We start from the raw sequence: 17,833 nt of genomic DNA, 5'->3' as shown, positions 1-17,833 counted from the left end.
CTTTCCGCTATACGTCCGTCCACCTTCCACTGTGTTGTGCCGTTCATCTCATTCCCGGCCACTATTGCTGCTTGCTGGTTATTTATTTCTTTTTTTGTTTTGAATAAGAGGTTTCTTCTCTCTAGATTGAGCGATGAGGAATAATTAGGTGTGAGAGGTTATTTCTCACGGTCTGGATAGTTCGGTGTGAGGGGGTTATCTCTCATGGCCAGTTTAAATAATTTTTTTTTAGGAAATTTGGCTCGAAGCAGATATACTCTTTAACTGTATTTGTATGTGGGTTAGCAGAATATTGAAGTCATAGATAACACTTGATTGTAAAAATGTTTGTTTGTATCTATGACTTTGTAACATCATAGCATGTGGCTATTATTTTGCAGAGTTTTATGCTTTGTGCTGTAAGAGTTTTTTATTCTGCCCTGTAGGAGCTTATGCTCGTGATCTTTAATCAATGAAATCCTCAGATTTCCTTTCCAAAAAAATATAAAAAATCAATCAAGACTCCCGTGCGTAAAGAAATACCAATAAATTGGTTGTTGTTTTTTTTTTTTTTTTAATGTCCGATATGGCCGATTATGAGTAGTTAATGTAGTATGTTTTTAAATTTAAAATGTTGTCTTTCTATAGTTTGGGGAGTAGTATATTCTGAAAAAATAAATCTTGCATTAAATTTTTGAACTTAATGAAATCACATATAAGAAAAATTATTGAAATATAATTAAATGTCTTTAATTAAGCTAATTTAATGATCGGTTCACTCTTGAAAAACTGGATCACTATTAAAAAATTACGAGTTAAAAAACCGGTTTAGCGTTAAAGAAAAATGGGTTCACGGCATATGCTGCAATATTAGGGCACCTCGGAGAGGGATTTAGCTATTTTACATATATATACTAGCTTACAATTCGTGCGATGCGCGGGATTCTTCATTATAATTTAATTTTAAAATTTAAACACATCTTCATTGTTCTTTTCATTATAAGTTAAAAAAGACATATAAAAATATATCTCACATCTTTAAATAATAAAAAAAACATTTAAAGTTTTACATCATTATATTACTAAACATAGTGGCACAAAGTTATACAAAACATTGTATGAATATATAAATCACAACAAACAAAAAAAGTACTATCATAAGACACTTAATTTTATTTTAATCCATTAAAATTAAACATATTAAATTTTTGTTCCCATATGTGTAAAAATATATCACATATCAATATTTAATGCAATCAAATAAATCATTTCACGTCATGTTTAATGCTTAATTATTTCTTTGGTGTTTTGAAAACGTTTTTATTCCTTTTCTGAACAATAATCAAATAAATTTGTATCTTATTTTGCTTTCGAAAACAAAAAATTTCAAAAAATATTCGAGTAAATCATACAAATGAACAAAAAAATTTCATAAAACCATTCAAATGAATTAAAAAAAAAAAGGGGAAACTTCACTTTCCTCCTATACTTTCGCGTTTTTTGCAAACACCCCTCCATTGTTCAAAAACTCTCACTTTGGTGTATCAAACTTTCGTTTCGTTCCAAATACCCCCCTACCGTTAGCTTTTGCAGTTAAATCAAACGGTAAATTTAGTAAAAGACCATTATACCCCTAAATTTTTTTATAATTCCAAATTTACCATTATTTATAAATAAAAAATTATTATTATAATTATTATATTAAAAAATAATAATAATAAAATATAAAAAAGTCGCCGGTGGGTCACTTTTGACCCACGGTGGGTCACGGGGCTCACACACCGTTGGGTTTTTATTTATTTATTTATTTATTTTTTAAAATATATAATAATAATGATTTGACCCGTAGGTCGCAATACGGGTGAGTTAGATCCACCGGTAAACCCACGGGTCAAGATTAAAAAAAATATATATTTTTTAATAAAAAATAAGAGCAAAATTGTAATTTTACACCACTCAGTTAGGATTTAACAGAAAATCATAACGGAAGGGGCAAAGTGGAAGGAAACAAAAGTTGAATACATCAAAGTGAGAGTTTTTGAACAATGGAGGGTGTCTGTAAAAAGCGCGAAAGTATAGGGGGTAAGTGAAGTTTCCAAAAAAAAAAAAAAGACTTAATTTTAATTTATTCCATATAAATTAAAAAATGTTAAAATATTTGTTCTCATGTGAGTAGTTTAAAATGAAAATATATGCAAGAAGAAAATGTGTGGATTTTGATTATCAAAGCATTAGTTTATAATATTATCGTTGTAATACCTATTATATTTCAACGCAAACTAAACAAAAAAAAAAAATTATGAATACAAAATAAAACAAAATATTTCACTAAACATTCAATCAAATCAATCCTTACATCATGTGCAATGCTTAATTTTTGTTGGTGTTTTGAAAGTATTTATGTTCCATTTATATTTATAAATAATTTTTTGCCTTTTTTTTTGCCTTCAAAAGCATAAAAACACTTTCAAAGAATGAAAATGGTCGAAAATCGAGTAAATCACATAAATGAAACAAAAAATCCCATAAAAAAATAAGAGGTTTTATTTTAGTTTAATTCATATACATTAAAACATGTTTAAATCTTTGTTCCTATAAGTATATATGATTTAAAATGAATAGTAAAAATAAAAAAAAACATGTTTAATGAAAATTTATTCCCATAGGTATGCATGGTTTAAAATGAAAACATTGAAAAGTATAAAGAAAAAAAAATAGCATTTTAAATAAATGGGATAGTTGGCCGATTTTTTTTTTTTTTTTTAATATCCGATATGGCCAATATATCGCAATTTTAAGACACTTTTGACTGAAGTTTCTGCTATTTTATATATATAGTTTTATTTTTTATTTTTTTTATGACCGATATTGACGATATGTCATAATTTTAAGACATTTCTAATGAGATTTCAGCTATTATATATATATATATATATAATTAGTGCTTGATTGGGAGGCATGTGAGACAAAGAGGAAAAGACAAAAGAAGAAAAAAAAAATATATATATGGAAGTCGGTAGTGAGCTGTCCTGCACGCATATATATATATATATAGCTGATTAGTGCTTGATTGGGAGGTGTGTGAGACAAAGAGGAAAAGACAAAAGATGAAAAAAACAAAAAAATGGAAGTGGGTAGTGAGCTGTCCTGCACGCGTGGGGAGAGTGTTGGCGTGAATGGGGGAGGGAAAGGAGAAATAAGGCGGTCGTCGTGGAAAAAAAGTGAAAGTAAGAAAAGCTCAGAAAAAAAGAAAGAAAGCTATTTTTTGGTTATTTTAAGTTTAAGATTTAGGAAATTTGTAAAATTTTCATTATTTATGTAAAAATATTGATTAAGATTTTTTTAGAATTAAGATCCCTAGTTCAATTTACAATACATATCATTCTTATTTTGAGAAAAATAACAAAAATGAATTATTCTCAATATCATTCTTGACCAAAAAATAAAAAATCCTTCATCAATTGGGTTCATTTGCAAACAGAGGCTTTGCCTCAATACGAGGAGCCTAATTAACACTTACATACTCAACCGCAGTTGCAACTAGAGATGGCTTGTAATTATTGTTCTTGTGTTGGGTATTCGATTATATAGATCAATCATAATTCGATTTATTTAATTAAACGGATCAGATTCTTCAATCCTAACTCACTAATTTTATGTTGAGGTCGTGTCAAATTTACGAGTTATATAAAAATTATCGGTCATAAATGTCGCTTGTCAAGTTAAAAAATTGAGTCAAAGCACGACGATATATATATATATATATATATATATATATATATTAACATTTACACAAGTCATTTAATTAAATGCGCTAGCCCCTTAAACTTGAGTAGGGAAAATTTTAGGAAGGGAACAAAACTAAAAAGGTTAGGTAAAAATTAATCAAGTGAAACTTTTAGATATTTATGGATCTTTGTCCTTTGAGAAATTGGAATTTTGAGGATGTCCCAAGGCCTACTCGAGTCATTTAATTAAATGCGCTGGCCTCTTAAACTTGACTAGGGACAATTTTAGGAATGGGACAAAACTAAAAAGGTTAGGTAAAAATTAATCACGTGAAACCTTTAGATATTTATAAATCTTTGTCCTTTGGGAAATCGGAATTTTGAAGATGTCCCACGGCCTAGCTAGATAGGCTGACAAAGGTGTCTAATGGATGGATTTGACGTAGGATTGAGTGAATGAATGAATGCTGAAAATGATCCGCTTACAAATACCAAAAAATGTGCAATTTCAAGAATGTTACAGCCTCCATTACAAAGAATAAGGGGCTGGGGCTGTTTATAACAAAAGTTTCCACAATAAATAAACTTTACAGCTAGTTGCAGACTTTTATATCATTAATACCTTTAGTATTTCAATCATACTTAAATATTTTAATAGTCTTATAAAATTATGGAGAAAGTCTACGTACTCTTTTTAAACTATCACCTAATTGATAGTGTTTTCTCAAATTTTCAATTATGACAATATATCCTAAATTACCAAAATTTGTCAATGTTCTCCCAATAAGGAAATTACTCTTAGTAAAATAAAATAAAAAATACTAAAACTTTTAGAATAAACCTAAAAAAAAAAAATTAAATTAATTTTTTTTAAAAAAAAATCAATTTTTTTTAATTTAATTTTTTTTTTTTTATAAAAATTGAAATTTTCGTTTTTTTTTTTTAAAAAAATGTTTTATAACTTTTTTAAATAAAAATTTTCTTTTCAAAAAATAAAATTTTCGTTTTTTTTTTAAATAAAAATTTCCGTTTTAAAAAAATTAATTTGAAATAATAAAAATTTTTGTTTTTTTTTTTAAAAAAAAATTAAAAACTTTCGTTTTAAAAAAAAAAATCTTTTTTTTTAAAAAAATTATTATTTTTTATTTTTTATTTTTCGAATTTATAAGAGTATTTTTGTCTTATTGATAAATATATAGGGACATTTTTATCTTTCTAATAACTTTAGGGAGGACATTGACAATGTTTTAATGCAAACTTCAACGGATTATCTATTATAACTCTCGACTTTATTTAAATGTTATTTTTTAATATTTTATTATTATTATTATTATTATTTTTTCCACTTCTCTCTCTAATTGGAGAGCAAATATTATCTTTAAGGCTTCATCTATAAGCGTAAGTTGCCAAAGACTTTCAGTCATGCTAGTGAAGTCTTTTTAGTCTTCCGCCAAAAGACTTGTAACAATTCCTTTTGGCCCACCCTGACACGTTCAAGATATTTCAGATCAATAGGTCAAGAGCTCAAGAACTTGTGCCATGAAAATTCTTCAACACCCTTAACTCTTAAGTGAGCCCTACCAATAGCGCACATAATACTTATCTTGCTCTCGTGTTCGTGTTGTAGTATTTATTAAATGATTAAATTTATTTATTTTTATTGTTTAAATTTTTGAAATAATTAATGATTTAATATGTTATTAAAATTAAAATTTTTGAGTTCGAACACTGATTCTATTAATTCACTCCCTCATTTTAATTAAACATGCCCACCGGAGTTGAGTTCGAGCTCTGAGCTTACACGGAAGAGGAATAACAAGACCAAAAAGAGGGTGATTTCGAGGAATAATTTTCCATAGAGAAAGAAACAACGAAGATAGGCAATAGAAGGAAACTGGCCACGTATCCATAGATCTTTTATTAGCTTAGCGATCATTTTCGATGGATATTTTTTCATAGAGAAACAATAAGACATATCCATAGACTGTAAGGGTGTAAAAGACATGATAGGACAATAAGACAACTTGCTGTCTTTTAAGATTTTTCTTCCGAAAACAACTCCAAGACATTAATTAATTGCAGAAACAAACCGTTTAGGGTTCGGCCAAAGACTTTCTAGTCATGGTAGGGACTAGGGAAGTATTTTTCAGTGTTCTGCCAAAAGAATTGGCCCACTTGTCACGCGTTCAAGATATTACGTATCAGGGGTGTCAAGGACTCAAGAACTTGTGCTCTGAAAATTATAAATTCATACACCCTTAAGTGAGTCCTACAAAGATCACACATACATAATACTCTGTATCTTGCTCACAAATACTTTGCTTCCCTTCTCTGAGTTCTCTCCATTCCAATAAAGCTTCATCATAAAATTATTTCGGCTTCGTTTAGTTCGCGAATTGTCTAGTCTATTGAAAAATAGTTAGCTACCAGTAATGATTAGCTACTAGTGTCGAATAGATTAGTTATTCCTATTCATTTGTTTGGTTGTAGTGTTGGAATAGACTAGCTAATTAATCATATTCATTCGTTTGGTACAATGCAATAGGTTAGTGAATGAAATCGTATTGCGGTCAAATTTCTTAAAATACCCTTATAATACAAGTACAATTTATATTACTAAAGACTTTTTTTTTTTTTTTGGAAACATAAACAACTATATATATTTTAATTCATGAATCAGATAAGAGAGAACCACTGAATCAGAGAAAAAAAAAATCCGTATTAGTTTAAACTATGCAGAAACATAGAATCAAACATATAGACGGAGAATAAAAAAAAAAAAAAATCCAAGAAACATAAAATATTACAATTCAGTTTTAGTTTTATAAATCCAAAAAAAAAAAAAACCATATAGACTATGCAGAAACGGTAAGATCTAACTGTAAAAATAAAATAAAATATATATATATATATATATATCCATTTTAGTTTTATAATTCAGTGAATCAGATAAAATTCATGAATTAGAGAGGAAAAAAAAAACATATAGACAGACCCATATTGGTACAATGAATCAGAATAATCAAAAAAAAAAAAAAAAAAACTAAGAGATGGTACTTTTAGGAGATAAAACGGTTATGGAATTTTTACCCATAGTACATTAATATACATAGTTGAACACAACTCTAGCTCAAAAGCCTAAGCTAATAGGCTAAGGTCTACTTAAGTATATTATCTACTCTTTTCTTTTATATTTTCTCAATGTGGGACACAACACTCACAAGTGCACTCACAACAGATATAGAGAAAAAAAAAAATTCGTTTGCACTTGCAGAAAAACTGTACCAGAATAATCTGTGAAAAAAGAGAGAGAGAGAGAGAGATATAGAGAAAGAGAAAGATGCAAAAATGAGAAATAGTGAGATAGAGAAAGAAAAAGAGAACGAGATATAAAGAATTAGAGAGAGAAAGAAATATCCTAGAAATAGAGAAGAGAGATTGAAGAGAAGAGAGGGGGGAGAGAGATACCTTGCGCAGAGAAGAGAGGGGGGAGAGATTGTGGGTGTGAGAAGGGTAGGGGGTTTTGTGGCAATTTACACGATAATTTTAATCTCACAGTAAAGGATTAGCTAAGTCACTCATTTTTTAATGGCTTAGCTAACCCTGCGTTTATGAGATTAGTAATCCCATGGGAATAGACTATTCATAGGAATAGAGTATTACCAAACAAATGACTAGCTATACATAGTGTTAGCTAATCCAATCCAAGGTTCTATTCCGCAAACCAAACGGAACCTTAATGTCTCGGTTATGCAAAAACAATTGACATTTTATAGATCATCGAATTTAAAATGAATGACCACGATTTCGTAACATGAAATTCTCTAATTTTATGTAATTAGAGAGGATCTCAAATTCTCAATCAATAACATTCAAGTCCTTCCAATTTCAAAAGAAGAATCCAAGAACGTACATCGTGTCTTGAAAATTGGCCATAGTAAATTCACACCATAAATTCAAGTCCTTGCTGTATCTCACTCTGCATTACACCAATATGTCACCAACATTCTGCTTCTCTCCATTACCAATGAAGCTTCACAGCCGCAACTTATACCTTGACGTCATTCTTCTCTTTTCTATAACCCTACTATGCTTCCAACATGCCACTCTTGCTGCTTCCACTCAAACCAATGAGACAGATCGTTTGGCTTTGCTGAAATTCAAAGAGATGATAACCAATGACCCATTTAACATCGTCACCTCTTGGAATAATTCTATCCATTTCTGCAACTGGCATGGAATTACATGCGGCCGCAAGCATCAAAGAGTTACAGCCTTGGACCTGCGTGGCTATACCTTAAGTGGATCCATATCACCTTACATTGGCAACCTCAGCTTTCTTAGGTTGGTCAACCTCTCAGACAACTTCTTACACGGCGTAATTCCACAATAAGTCACTCATTTGCTTCGGCTACAACATCTCAATCTTAGCATTAACTTGTTGACAGGGGAAATTTCAAGCAGCAACTTCACCAACTGTCCTCAACTCGGATTCTTGGACTTCCAAAGGAATAATCTTACTGGGAATATTCCTGTTGAACTCGGCTCTTTAAAGAGGCTTGTGCGGCTTGACGTTTCCTCAAATCATTTGACGGGAGGCATTCCTCCTTCTCTGGGAAATGTTTCTTCACTCCAAGTACTTCACTTTTCGTATAATTATTTCGTGGGAAATATTCCAGATGAAATAGGCCATTTGCATAGGTTGGTTTTCTTCGGAGTTGCGGTAAATAATTTGTTTGGTACGTTCCCTTATTCCCTTTGCAATATATCAATTTTGAAGATCATTGACGTCGGATCTAACCGACTTAATGGCATTCTTCCGGCTAACATAGGCCTCACTCTCTCTAATCTCCTGTACTTGTACATCGGTGATAACGAATTCTCTGGTACAATCCCAGTTTCTCTATCCAATGCTTCCCAGCTTGAATTTCTTGATCTCACCCGAAACAATTTCGTGGGACTAGTTCCAACTGATCTAGGCAACCTGCTAAATCTCTCTCTTTTAGTTGTTGGTGGAAATAATCTTGGAAGTAATTCAGTCAAGGACTTGGATTTTTTAACATCTTTGGAAAACTGCACCAAACTTGAAAAGCTAGGTTTTTTTGATAACAATTTCGAAGGTAGTTTACCAGATTCTATAGGAAATTTGTCGAAGCAACTCAGTGATTTATATATTTATGGCAATCAAATATCTGGAATTATTCCTGCAGCATTAGAGAATCTCATTAACTTAAGAATCCTCGGCATGGAGGAAAATCTGTTCACAGGCACCATTCCCACTTATTTTGGGAAGTTTCATAAGCTGCAGGGATTGGATTTGCAAAGAAACAGATTGTCGGGGCAGATACCATCGTCTCTAGGCAACCTCACTCAATTGGTAGATCTTTACTTAAGTGAAAACAAATTGGAAGGAAGCATACCATCAAGTTTTGGAAACTGCAAAAGTTTGCAATTCTTAGATATTTCCCAAAATAACCTTAGTGGAGCCATACCACAAACAAGCAGTCTTTCTTCCCAATTACTTGAAATCGACTTATCACATAACTCATTCACGGGCATCCTACCCAGGGAAGCAGGCAATCTGAAAAATATTGTGGTTTTGGATGTATCTGAAAACAATTTGTTTGGTGAGATTCCTACAACCATTGGAGATTGCTTGAGTTTGCAAAACCTTTACTTGCAGGGTAATTCATTTGAAGGAAACTTGCCTACATTTATGGCTTCCTTGAAAGACCTTCACCATGCAGATCTTTCACGAAACAATTTTTCGGGAATAATTCCGAAAGATCTACAGAAAGTTTCTGTTCTACAGTATTTGAATCTTTCATTTAATAATTTGGTGGGCGAAGTACCAACAAAGGGAGTCTTCCGAAATGCAAGTGCAATATCAGTGATAGGAAATAAAAAGCTTTGTGGAGGTATCCCAGAACTAAAACTACAAGCATGCGATGTCAAAGTTAAGAAGCAAGGAAAATCCCCTGCATTCAAATTGACAGCCATAGTTGTTAGTGGGGTTTTATGTTTCATCCTATTTTCATCATTTCTTATCCTTTATAGGAGGAGAAAATCAAAAAAGGAATCATCTTCTACACTCCCCAAAACCAACTTTCTTTTAAATGTTTCATACAAGGAGCTTTATCAAACTACTGACGGATTTTCTCCTAGCAATTTAATTGGATCTGGTAGTTTTGGCTCCGTATATAAAGGAATTCTTGCTCAGGAAAAAATGATGGTTGCCGTGAAAGTGTTAAACCTTCAACAGAAAGGAGCTTCCAAAAGTTTCATGACTGAATGCAATGCGTTAAGAAATATACGGCATCGGAATCTCGTGAAGATCTTAACTTGTTGTGCAAGCGTGGACTATAACGGCAATGAATTCAAAGCACTAGTGTACGAATTCATGGCAAATGCAAACTTAGACAAGTGGCTGCACCATGATAGAGACAATGAAAGTCCACCAAGATATTTGAACCTCCTTCAAAGACTAAATATTGCGATTGATGTAGCTTCTTCACTACATTATCTTCATGATCATTGTGAAACACCAATCATTCATTGTGATTTGAAACCAAGCAATGTTCTTCTTGATGATGACATGATTGCTAAAGTAAGTGATTTTGGTTTGGCAAGGATCCTCTCTACAACAAATGATGATTCTCAAAATCAAACTAGCACAGTTGGAATAAAGGGTACTATTGGCTACGCTGCTCCAGGTACATAACTACTTTGATCTTAAATCATTTAAATCATGATTTTGTTAAAGTTAAAAAGTATTATTAACCGTCTTTTTACTATGCTCTAAAAATTCATTTTAGCCTTGTCGATATTATTTCCTTAAGGCTCTTTATTCTTATTCTGATAACATGTCTGTTAGATATATCAAATTTAATTATATGTCGGCTAACAAGAAGGAGAACATGTAAACCCTGCTATGAAAATGGTGAGAACAACTTTTTTCAAAATAAAACTGGTCTTTTGTATACATTGCTTGAAAATATTGGTCACATATAGTATTTAGGCTTTGATAGAGATTAATAAGAAAAGACATGCATAGCTACGTTGGACCAGACAATATGTGGATTATTTTAATTGAAGTATGGGATAAATTACGGGTACAAGGTTTAGACTTAAAACTTTGCTTTGATATTATTTTAAATTACCATTTATCCCAAAAAATTGAGTTGATAAGAAATTGTGAATTTTAAGTGTTTAAATTAATATTTTAACATACTCTTTAGTTTGTCCAATAAATAAGTTAAAACGAAGCAACGACAATGATTAGTTGATATGATTCTAATACTAAATTATTTTATTATCCAAAATCCCAAAACATTTCACAAGTTCTAATCATAGAATACAGACTATTTTTCACATTATTTTCTAAGACTAAATAAAATATGTAGCTTCTAAATATAAAATCCCAACTCTTTTAAATTATGTATTATACCGCTATTTGAAATCATTACCATGTTAACTTTGTGTGTGAAATAAATGAATTGCAGAGTATGGAATGGGTGGTGAGGCATCAGCACAAGGAGATGTCTATAGCTATGGTATTTTTTTGTTGGAAATGTTCACAGGAAAGAGACCCACCGACAAAATGTTTAAAGATGGTTTTAACCTTCATAACTTTGTTAAAATGGCATCGACAGAAAAACTTGTGCAAGTTGTAGACCCAAATCTTCTCACAAGAGAAGTGGAAGATTTAGAAGTGGCAATAGAAGATGACTACAACAACGATGATCACGATGATATTGAGGAAGTAGAAGAAAGAGTTTTTATTGAGAACATAAGCCATATGAATTCTAATGTGCAAAAGTGCCTACTTTCAATTTTCAAGATCAGCCTTGCTTGTTCATTATCAGCGCCAAATGAAAGAATGAAGATGGAAGATGTCACCAAGGAACTACATCGAATCAAAAATGATTTTCTACAAGTCGGGATCCATGAATAAGGACAAAGTAAGGTAAGGCACTACAAATTTTGATTTATAAGTTTATCGAATGATAGACAAGTAGACTTTCCAGCAATATTATTAGGATCAAAACATTCATTTAAGAGTTTTCACATTTTTTTACGTTTGATTTGTGATCCATTATAATTCATTGCCCAAATTGCATGTAATTTGAGTAACCTCACAGCAAGGGCAAGTGTAGGGTCCAATTATTCTAGGCCGAGGGAGCCCAAACCCTAAGTTGCCCAAGGCACATAGGCCCCACATCTGTCCTCATGGTGGCTACCCAAATTCAATGCAATTTGGAAAATCAATTATAAGATATCCTAATTATTCTTTAAGTCCACATGTAGCTTTATAAGTGAATTTGATTTTTGTTTCCTTATGTTTTTTGAGCAAAAGTTGTTTTGTACCATGAAATTTTGTAGGAAAACGGAGCTTTGTGAAGAAGTATGGTTGCAGAAAACTCTCTTTTGTAATGCCCATGTTTTTTATTTTTTTTCTTTAGTTGCTTTTTAATGCCCATGTTGAGCTAGCATTGGCTTGGCTGTTTGTGCGCACATGTGTTTTGTTGGAATAAATCAAACTAACTTTTGATCTACATGTATTACGAATCTTTATTCTATATATATTTCATTGAGTCTAGTTTTAAAATTTATAGCAAAAAAAAAGTTGCATTGAATATTAATTATTATCGCAAGTAAAAGAAGGGAAGCTACATCACCCATGAGACTAGAAGAGTCATTTTGTGATGCAATGGATGTTAGTGAGGCAAATCACAAGAGTATTGTGTCCCTAATGCGAATTGTGTATGCTTAATTTTAAGGGTAAATATATTATAAATCTCTAAGTCAACACATCAAAACTGTAAAATTCCTCAATTTTTTTTTTTTTCAAATTTTTACTCCATTGGTCAATCAAAAATGCAACAAAATCTTTACCGTTAGATTTTTTCCCAAAGATTTCATGGGTGGCATTCTCATTGAAATGCACATAAATGGATTATAAACTTAGGGCATGCTACATAGATTGTCACGGTGTAAAGAAATCACTTTCTTTTTGTATATATATATATTTTTTCTGGGCATTGATAAGACATCGATCACTTGTTCAACTTATAAGACTTTTTCTTCCCAAAACAACAAGACATTTCAACAAAACAAAGCTGGAGGTCTATTTTTGTTAGATGGGAAGAGACTTTAAGGGTTCGGCCGGCTTAGGGATGTCAATGTGGGCGGTTAAAAATCGCCCGCTAACCGCTAACCGCTTAACCGTATTAACCGCTAACCGCCTAACCGTTATAACCGCCTAGCGGTTAGCGGTTATTGGGTTTACTAACCGTAACCGCTAACTGCCTTCTGCCTTTTTATATAATATATTTTTATAATTATAATTATAAAAATATTTATACATATAACATAATCACTTGATCATTAAATCACAATTTTTTTAAAAAATAATTAAATTACAATTTGAGTATTAATATATTATCACTATAATTTATATGATTATATCATATAATCACTTGATCATTAAATCACAATTTTTTTTTTAAATAATTAAATCACAATTTGAGTATTAATATATTATTACTATAATTTGTATGATTATATCACATGATCAATTGATCATTAAATCATTTGATTATATAATAACAAATTATACATATATAATATGACATAACTCATAAGTATACCAATTCATACTAATATAACAATTAAATTTCTAGAGACTTATTTATAATGCATGTTATAAACTTATAAGTCTATATAAGTCTACATATGCATATGAATAATATAAATGTATAATATCAATATTTAATCATATGATTCAATGAAAATTCAAATACTTTATTCAAGACTTCAAGTGAATCATATTATTAATGTACAATGATGATATGATTCGTATAATATCAAATTAAGTAATTGACATTGGATTAAACAATGACCAATGTGTTACTTATAAACACAATTTAAGTATTAATGTATTATCATTATATGTTGTGACAGTTGTCTGAATTCTGAACTTTTTTTTATATGTTGTGTTGATTTTTTTTTTTTTTTAAAAAAAAAGTTAACCGATTATGATTTAATATTTAAGGAAATTTTTTTAAAGTACAAGTAAATGTAAATTTTGGTTCAAATATTTTTGATTTTTCAATATGGGCTCTTTTTATAGCAATTGGGCCCATGAAGACACTAAAAAAAAAAAAAAAAAGAGGGTAAAAAAAGCCCAAAAAGCCCAAAAAAAGAAGCCTAAAAAGGCCCAAAATGCCCTAAAGAAAGCCCAAAAAGCTCAATTTTAAAAAAACGGTTAATAGGCGGTTGCGGTTAGTAAAATCTACTAACCGCTAAGGCGGTTACGGTTAGTGGTTATTAGCAATAACCACTAACTGTAATCGCCTTGACACCCCTAGGCCGGCCAAAGACTTTCTCAGCCAGGGGGCTTCGCCGCCAGTGTGTGTCAAGGACTCCAGAATTTGTGTTTTAAAAATTCTAACTTCATAGTTCACACCCTAATACTCTGTATCTTACTCTACCTCACACAATATTTAACAAAGACTCTCCTTCCCTTCTCCAACCATTCCCATGAAGCTTCATAGTGTTGGGAACGTGTGCCTTGAACCTAGGGTTGGGACCCAACCAGTTTTGTTGTGTTATACAAGGTTTGGAATTCCCTTTCATAGTTTGAGTTGGAGTTTTTGTCCTACACGGAAGTGGGTTTCCTTGTTGGACTTTTAGTAGGAAATAAAAGCACCAACTATGTGCTCTTATATAAAGGCAAGTGCTGTGCGGTAATAGTAGGAGAAAAATCAAAGTAATATTTGCTTTGTGTTTTGGTGAGCCAACAATAGAGAGAAAAACTGAGAGTAAGAAAGAGAGTGTTTTTCCCTTTTTTGTTATTATTCTCCTTTGGGCAAAGTGAGAATTGGGTGTATTTGAGGCTTTGTATTTGAGTGGTTTTCTCGCCATGTTACTCTCTTGTACTCATCTTTTGATAGTGAATTTTTTTTGGGTCGTCTCCGCCAGTGGATGAAGGCTTGTTAAGCCGAACCACTTAAATCTTTGAGTCGTGTGTGATTGCTTGTCTTTGTTATTCCGCATTCTTCTTATTTTTTTCGCATCTCACGGGTCTTGGAAATAGGATTAATTTCCTAACAACTGGTATCAGAGCTTTTGGTTCGAGTGGGAGCGATGGCAGGAGAAGAAGGAAAGATGGGAATCGAGAAATTCGATGCAAAGATTTTGGGTATTGGAAGGTACAGATTGAAGATATTCTTTATGGGAAGGATCTTCATCAACCTCTTTTGGAAGAACAACCTGACGACATGTATGATAGCGAGTAGGCTCTGCTTGATCGTAAAGTCCTAGCAGTTATCAGGTTATCACTGTCAAAATTAGTTGCACACAACTTTGTGAAGGAGAAGACCACAACAGGTCTAATGAAGGCTTTGTCAAGCATGTATGAGAAGCCATCGACTAACAACAAGATGCATCTGATGAAGAAATTGTTCAACCTAAAGATGGCGGAAAGAGCTTCGGTGGAACATCATCTCAATGAGTTCAACACCATCACAAATCAATTGTCCTCGGTGGAAATTAATTTTGATGATGAGGTTCGCGCGTTGATCATCTTGACATCTTTGCCAAATAGCTGGGAAGTAGTGAGGATGGCTGTGAATAACTCTGTAGGAAAGAGTAAACTGAGCTACGAAGATGTTAGGGATTTGATTCTTAGTGAAGAGGTTCGCAGAAGAGATGCGGGTGAAGCCTCTTGTTCTGGTGCTGCTTTAAACCTCGAGACTCGGGGCAGAGGTCAAGAGAGAAACTTTGTGAGGGGCAGATCTAAGTCCAGGAAGGGTAGGAGCAAATCCAGGTTTGGACGACAACCTAAGTGTTGGAACTGTGGCAAGGCAGGCCACTTCAAGAAGAACTGCAGAGAGCTGAAGAGGAAGACCGAAAATGACACCGCAAATGTCGTAGTAACAGAAGAAGTGCACGATGCCCTACTTCTATCTGTTGACAGTCCTCTTGATTCTTGGGTCTTGGACTCAGGAGCTTCTTTTCACACCACACCGATCCGTGAAGTTCTCAAAAATTATGTAGCTGGAGATTTCGGGAAGGTGTTCTTGGCTGACGGAACGATGCTAGATGTTGTGGGTATAGGCAATATTCGCATTAGAGTCCACAGTGGCTCAGTATGGAAGCTGCAAAATGTCAGGCATATCCCAAAGCTGAAAAAGAACGCGATTTCAGTAGGACAACTTGATGATGAAGGGTATTCAATTCATTTCCACGGTGGAAAGTGGAAGGTCAGCAAGGGAGTCAGGATTTTGGCTCGTGGTCATAAGATGGGTACTCTCTATATGATGACGAACAACAAGGATACAATTGTTGTTACAGATACGGGTGCTGACTTAAAATTATGGCATCTAAGGCTTGGGCACATGAGCGAGAAAGGGATGAAGGTACTTCTGTCAAAGGGGAAACTACTGGAACTGAAGTCAGTTGAGTCTAATTTGTGAAGGCTGCATCCTAGGAAAGCAGAAGAAGGTGAGTTTCGCGAAAGTTGGCAGAACACCGAAGCCAGGAAAGCTAGAGTTGGTACACAAGGATTTGTGGGGTCCCGCACTAGTGGCATCTCTTGGAAGCTCACGGTATTACATCACATTTATTGATGACTCAAGCAGGAAGGTATGGGTTTACTTCTTAAAGCTTAAATCTGATGTATTTGAAGTTTTTAAGAAGTGGAAGGTCATGGTAGAGACAGAAACTGGTCTGAAATTGAAGTGTTTAAGATCAGAAAATAGGGGAGAATATGAAGACGAGGGTTTCAAACAGTTTTGTGCAGTGAATGAGATTAGAATGGAAAAGACTATCCCGGGGACACCACAACAGAATGGCGTGGCTGAGGGCATGAATAGGACCCTCAATGAGTGTGCAAGAAGTATGAGGTTGCATGCTGGACTACCGAAAACTTTCTGGGCGGATGCAATAAGCATTGTTGCTTACTTGATAAACAGAGGACCATTAGTTCCTTTGGGCCATAGACTACCTGAAGAAGTCTGGAGTGGAAAGGAGGTAAATCTTTCTCACTTGAAAGTTTTTGTTTGTGTTTTGTATGTCTATATTGAATCTGATGGTCGTAGCAAGCTAGATGCTAAGTCTAGAAAATGTTATTTCATTGGCTATGGGGATAAGGCATTTGGGTATAGGTTTTGGGATGATCAAAACCGAAAGATCATTAGAAGTAGAAATGTTACTTTTAATGAGATGGCTGTGTATAAGAATAATTCAAGTGCAGAACCAGTAAGTACAGAGTCAGAGACTGAGAAGCCTGAATTTATCAACCTAGATGAAATTTCTAAAGGTGTAGCTCATAGAAGGAATTCAGAAGTTGATAAGGATTCAGAAACTGACGATGGTCTAGAAGTTGAAGAAACAGTAGATCAAAAGACTGAACAGGGTACACCGACAGTGGCTGTCCGTAGATCTACTAGAACCATTAGATCTCCACAGCGTTTTTCACCCTCCCTATTTCATGTTTTGTTGACGAATGGCGGTGAGCCAGGGACGTTTGCTGAAGCCTTGGAGGTTGAAGATTCAATCAAGTGGGAGTTAGCCATGAAAGATGAGATGGACTCATTATTGACTAACCAGACCTGGGAGCTAACTGAGTTGCCAGCAGGTAAAAAGGCTTTGCATAACAAATGGGTGTTCAGAATGAAGGGTGAACATGATGGTAGCAAACACTACAAGGCAAGATTGGTAATCAAGGGATTCCAGTAGAAAGAAGGAATTGACTACATAGATATATTCTCTCCAGTGGTGAAGATGACAACCATCAGAATTGTGCTGAGCATTGTGGCGGCGGAGAACTTACATCTAGAGTAGCTAGATGTGAAGATGGCGTTCCTTCATGATGAGTTAGAGGAAGAAATTTATATGCAGCAGCCACAGGGATTCGCAATGCAGGGGAAGGAGAGTTTAGTGTGCAAACTGAGAAAAAGCTTGTATGGTCTGAAACAAGCTCCAAGACAATGGTACAAGAAGTTTGACAGTTTCATGTGCAGTACTGGGTTCACAAGATGCAATGCAGATCATTGCTGCTATGTCAAGAGTCTTAAGAACTCTTACATTATTCTACTTTTGTATGTAGATGATATGCTCAT

General features: G+C 33.3%; 1 protein-coding gene across 3 annotated transcripts; it reads left to right on the top strand.

Moving 5' to 3' along the window:
* Nucleotides 1-7,600: 7,600 nt before the first annotated feature.
* Nucleotides 7,601-12,306, top strand: LOC132191631 (putative receptor-like protein kinase At3g47110). Of its 3 annotated transcripts, XM_088510984.1 has the most exons (4): nucleotides 7,602-8,051; nucleotides 8,156-10,420; nucleotides 11,210-11,673; nucleotides 12,090-12,306. In XM_088510984.1, exons 2-3 carry the CDS (start codon nucleotides 8,953-8,955, stop codon nucleotides 11,659-11,661), a joined length of 1,920 nt encoding a protein of 639 aa, XP_088367110.1. In that variant the 5' UTR covers nucleotides 7,602-8,051; nucleotides 8,156-8,952; the 3' UTR covers nucleotides 11,662-11,673; nucleotides 12,090-12,306. The 3 variants fall into 3 exon arrangements, with proteins under 3 accessions (XP_059462702.2, XP_088367110.1, XP_059462701.2); XM_059606719.2 differs by having other exon boundaries at nucleotides 7,601-10,420; nucleotides 11,210-11,668; XM_059606718.2 differs by having other exon boundaries at nucleotides 7,602-10,420.
* Nucleotides 12,307-17,833: the final 5,527 nt, after the last annotated feature.

The sequence above is a fragment of the Corylus avellana genome, chromosome 10, assembly GCF_965113065.1.
Source record: "Corylus avellana chromosome 10, dhCorAvel1.hap1.2, whole genome shotgun sequence".
Classification (NCBI taxonomy): domain Eukaryota; kingdom Viridiplantae; phylum Streptophyta; class Magnoliopsida; order Fagales; family Betulaceae; genus Corylus; species Corylus avellana.
The sequence above is the reverse complement of the archived record's forward strand: the minus strand, read 5'-3'. Positions and strand labels throughout refer to the sequence as shown.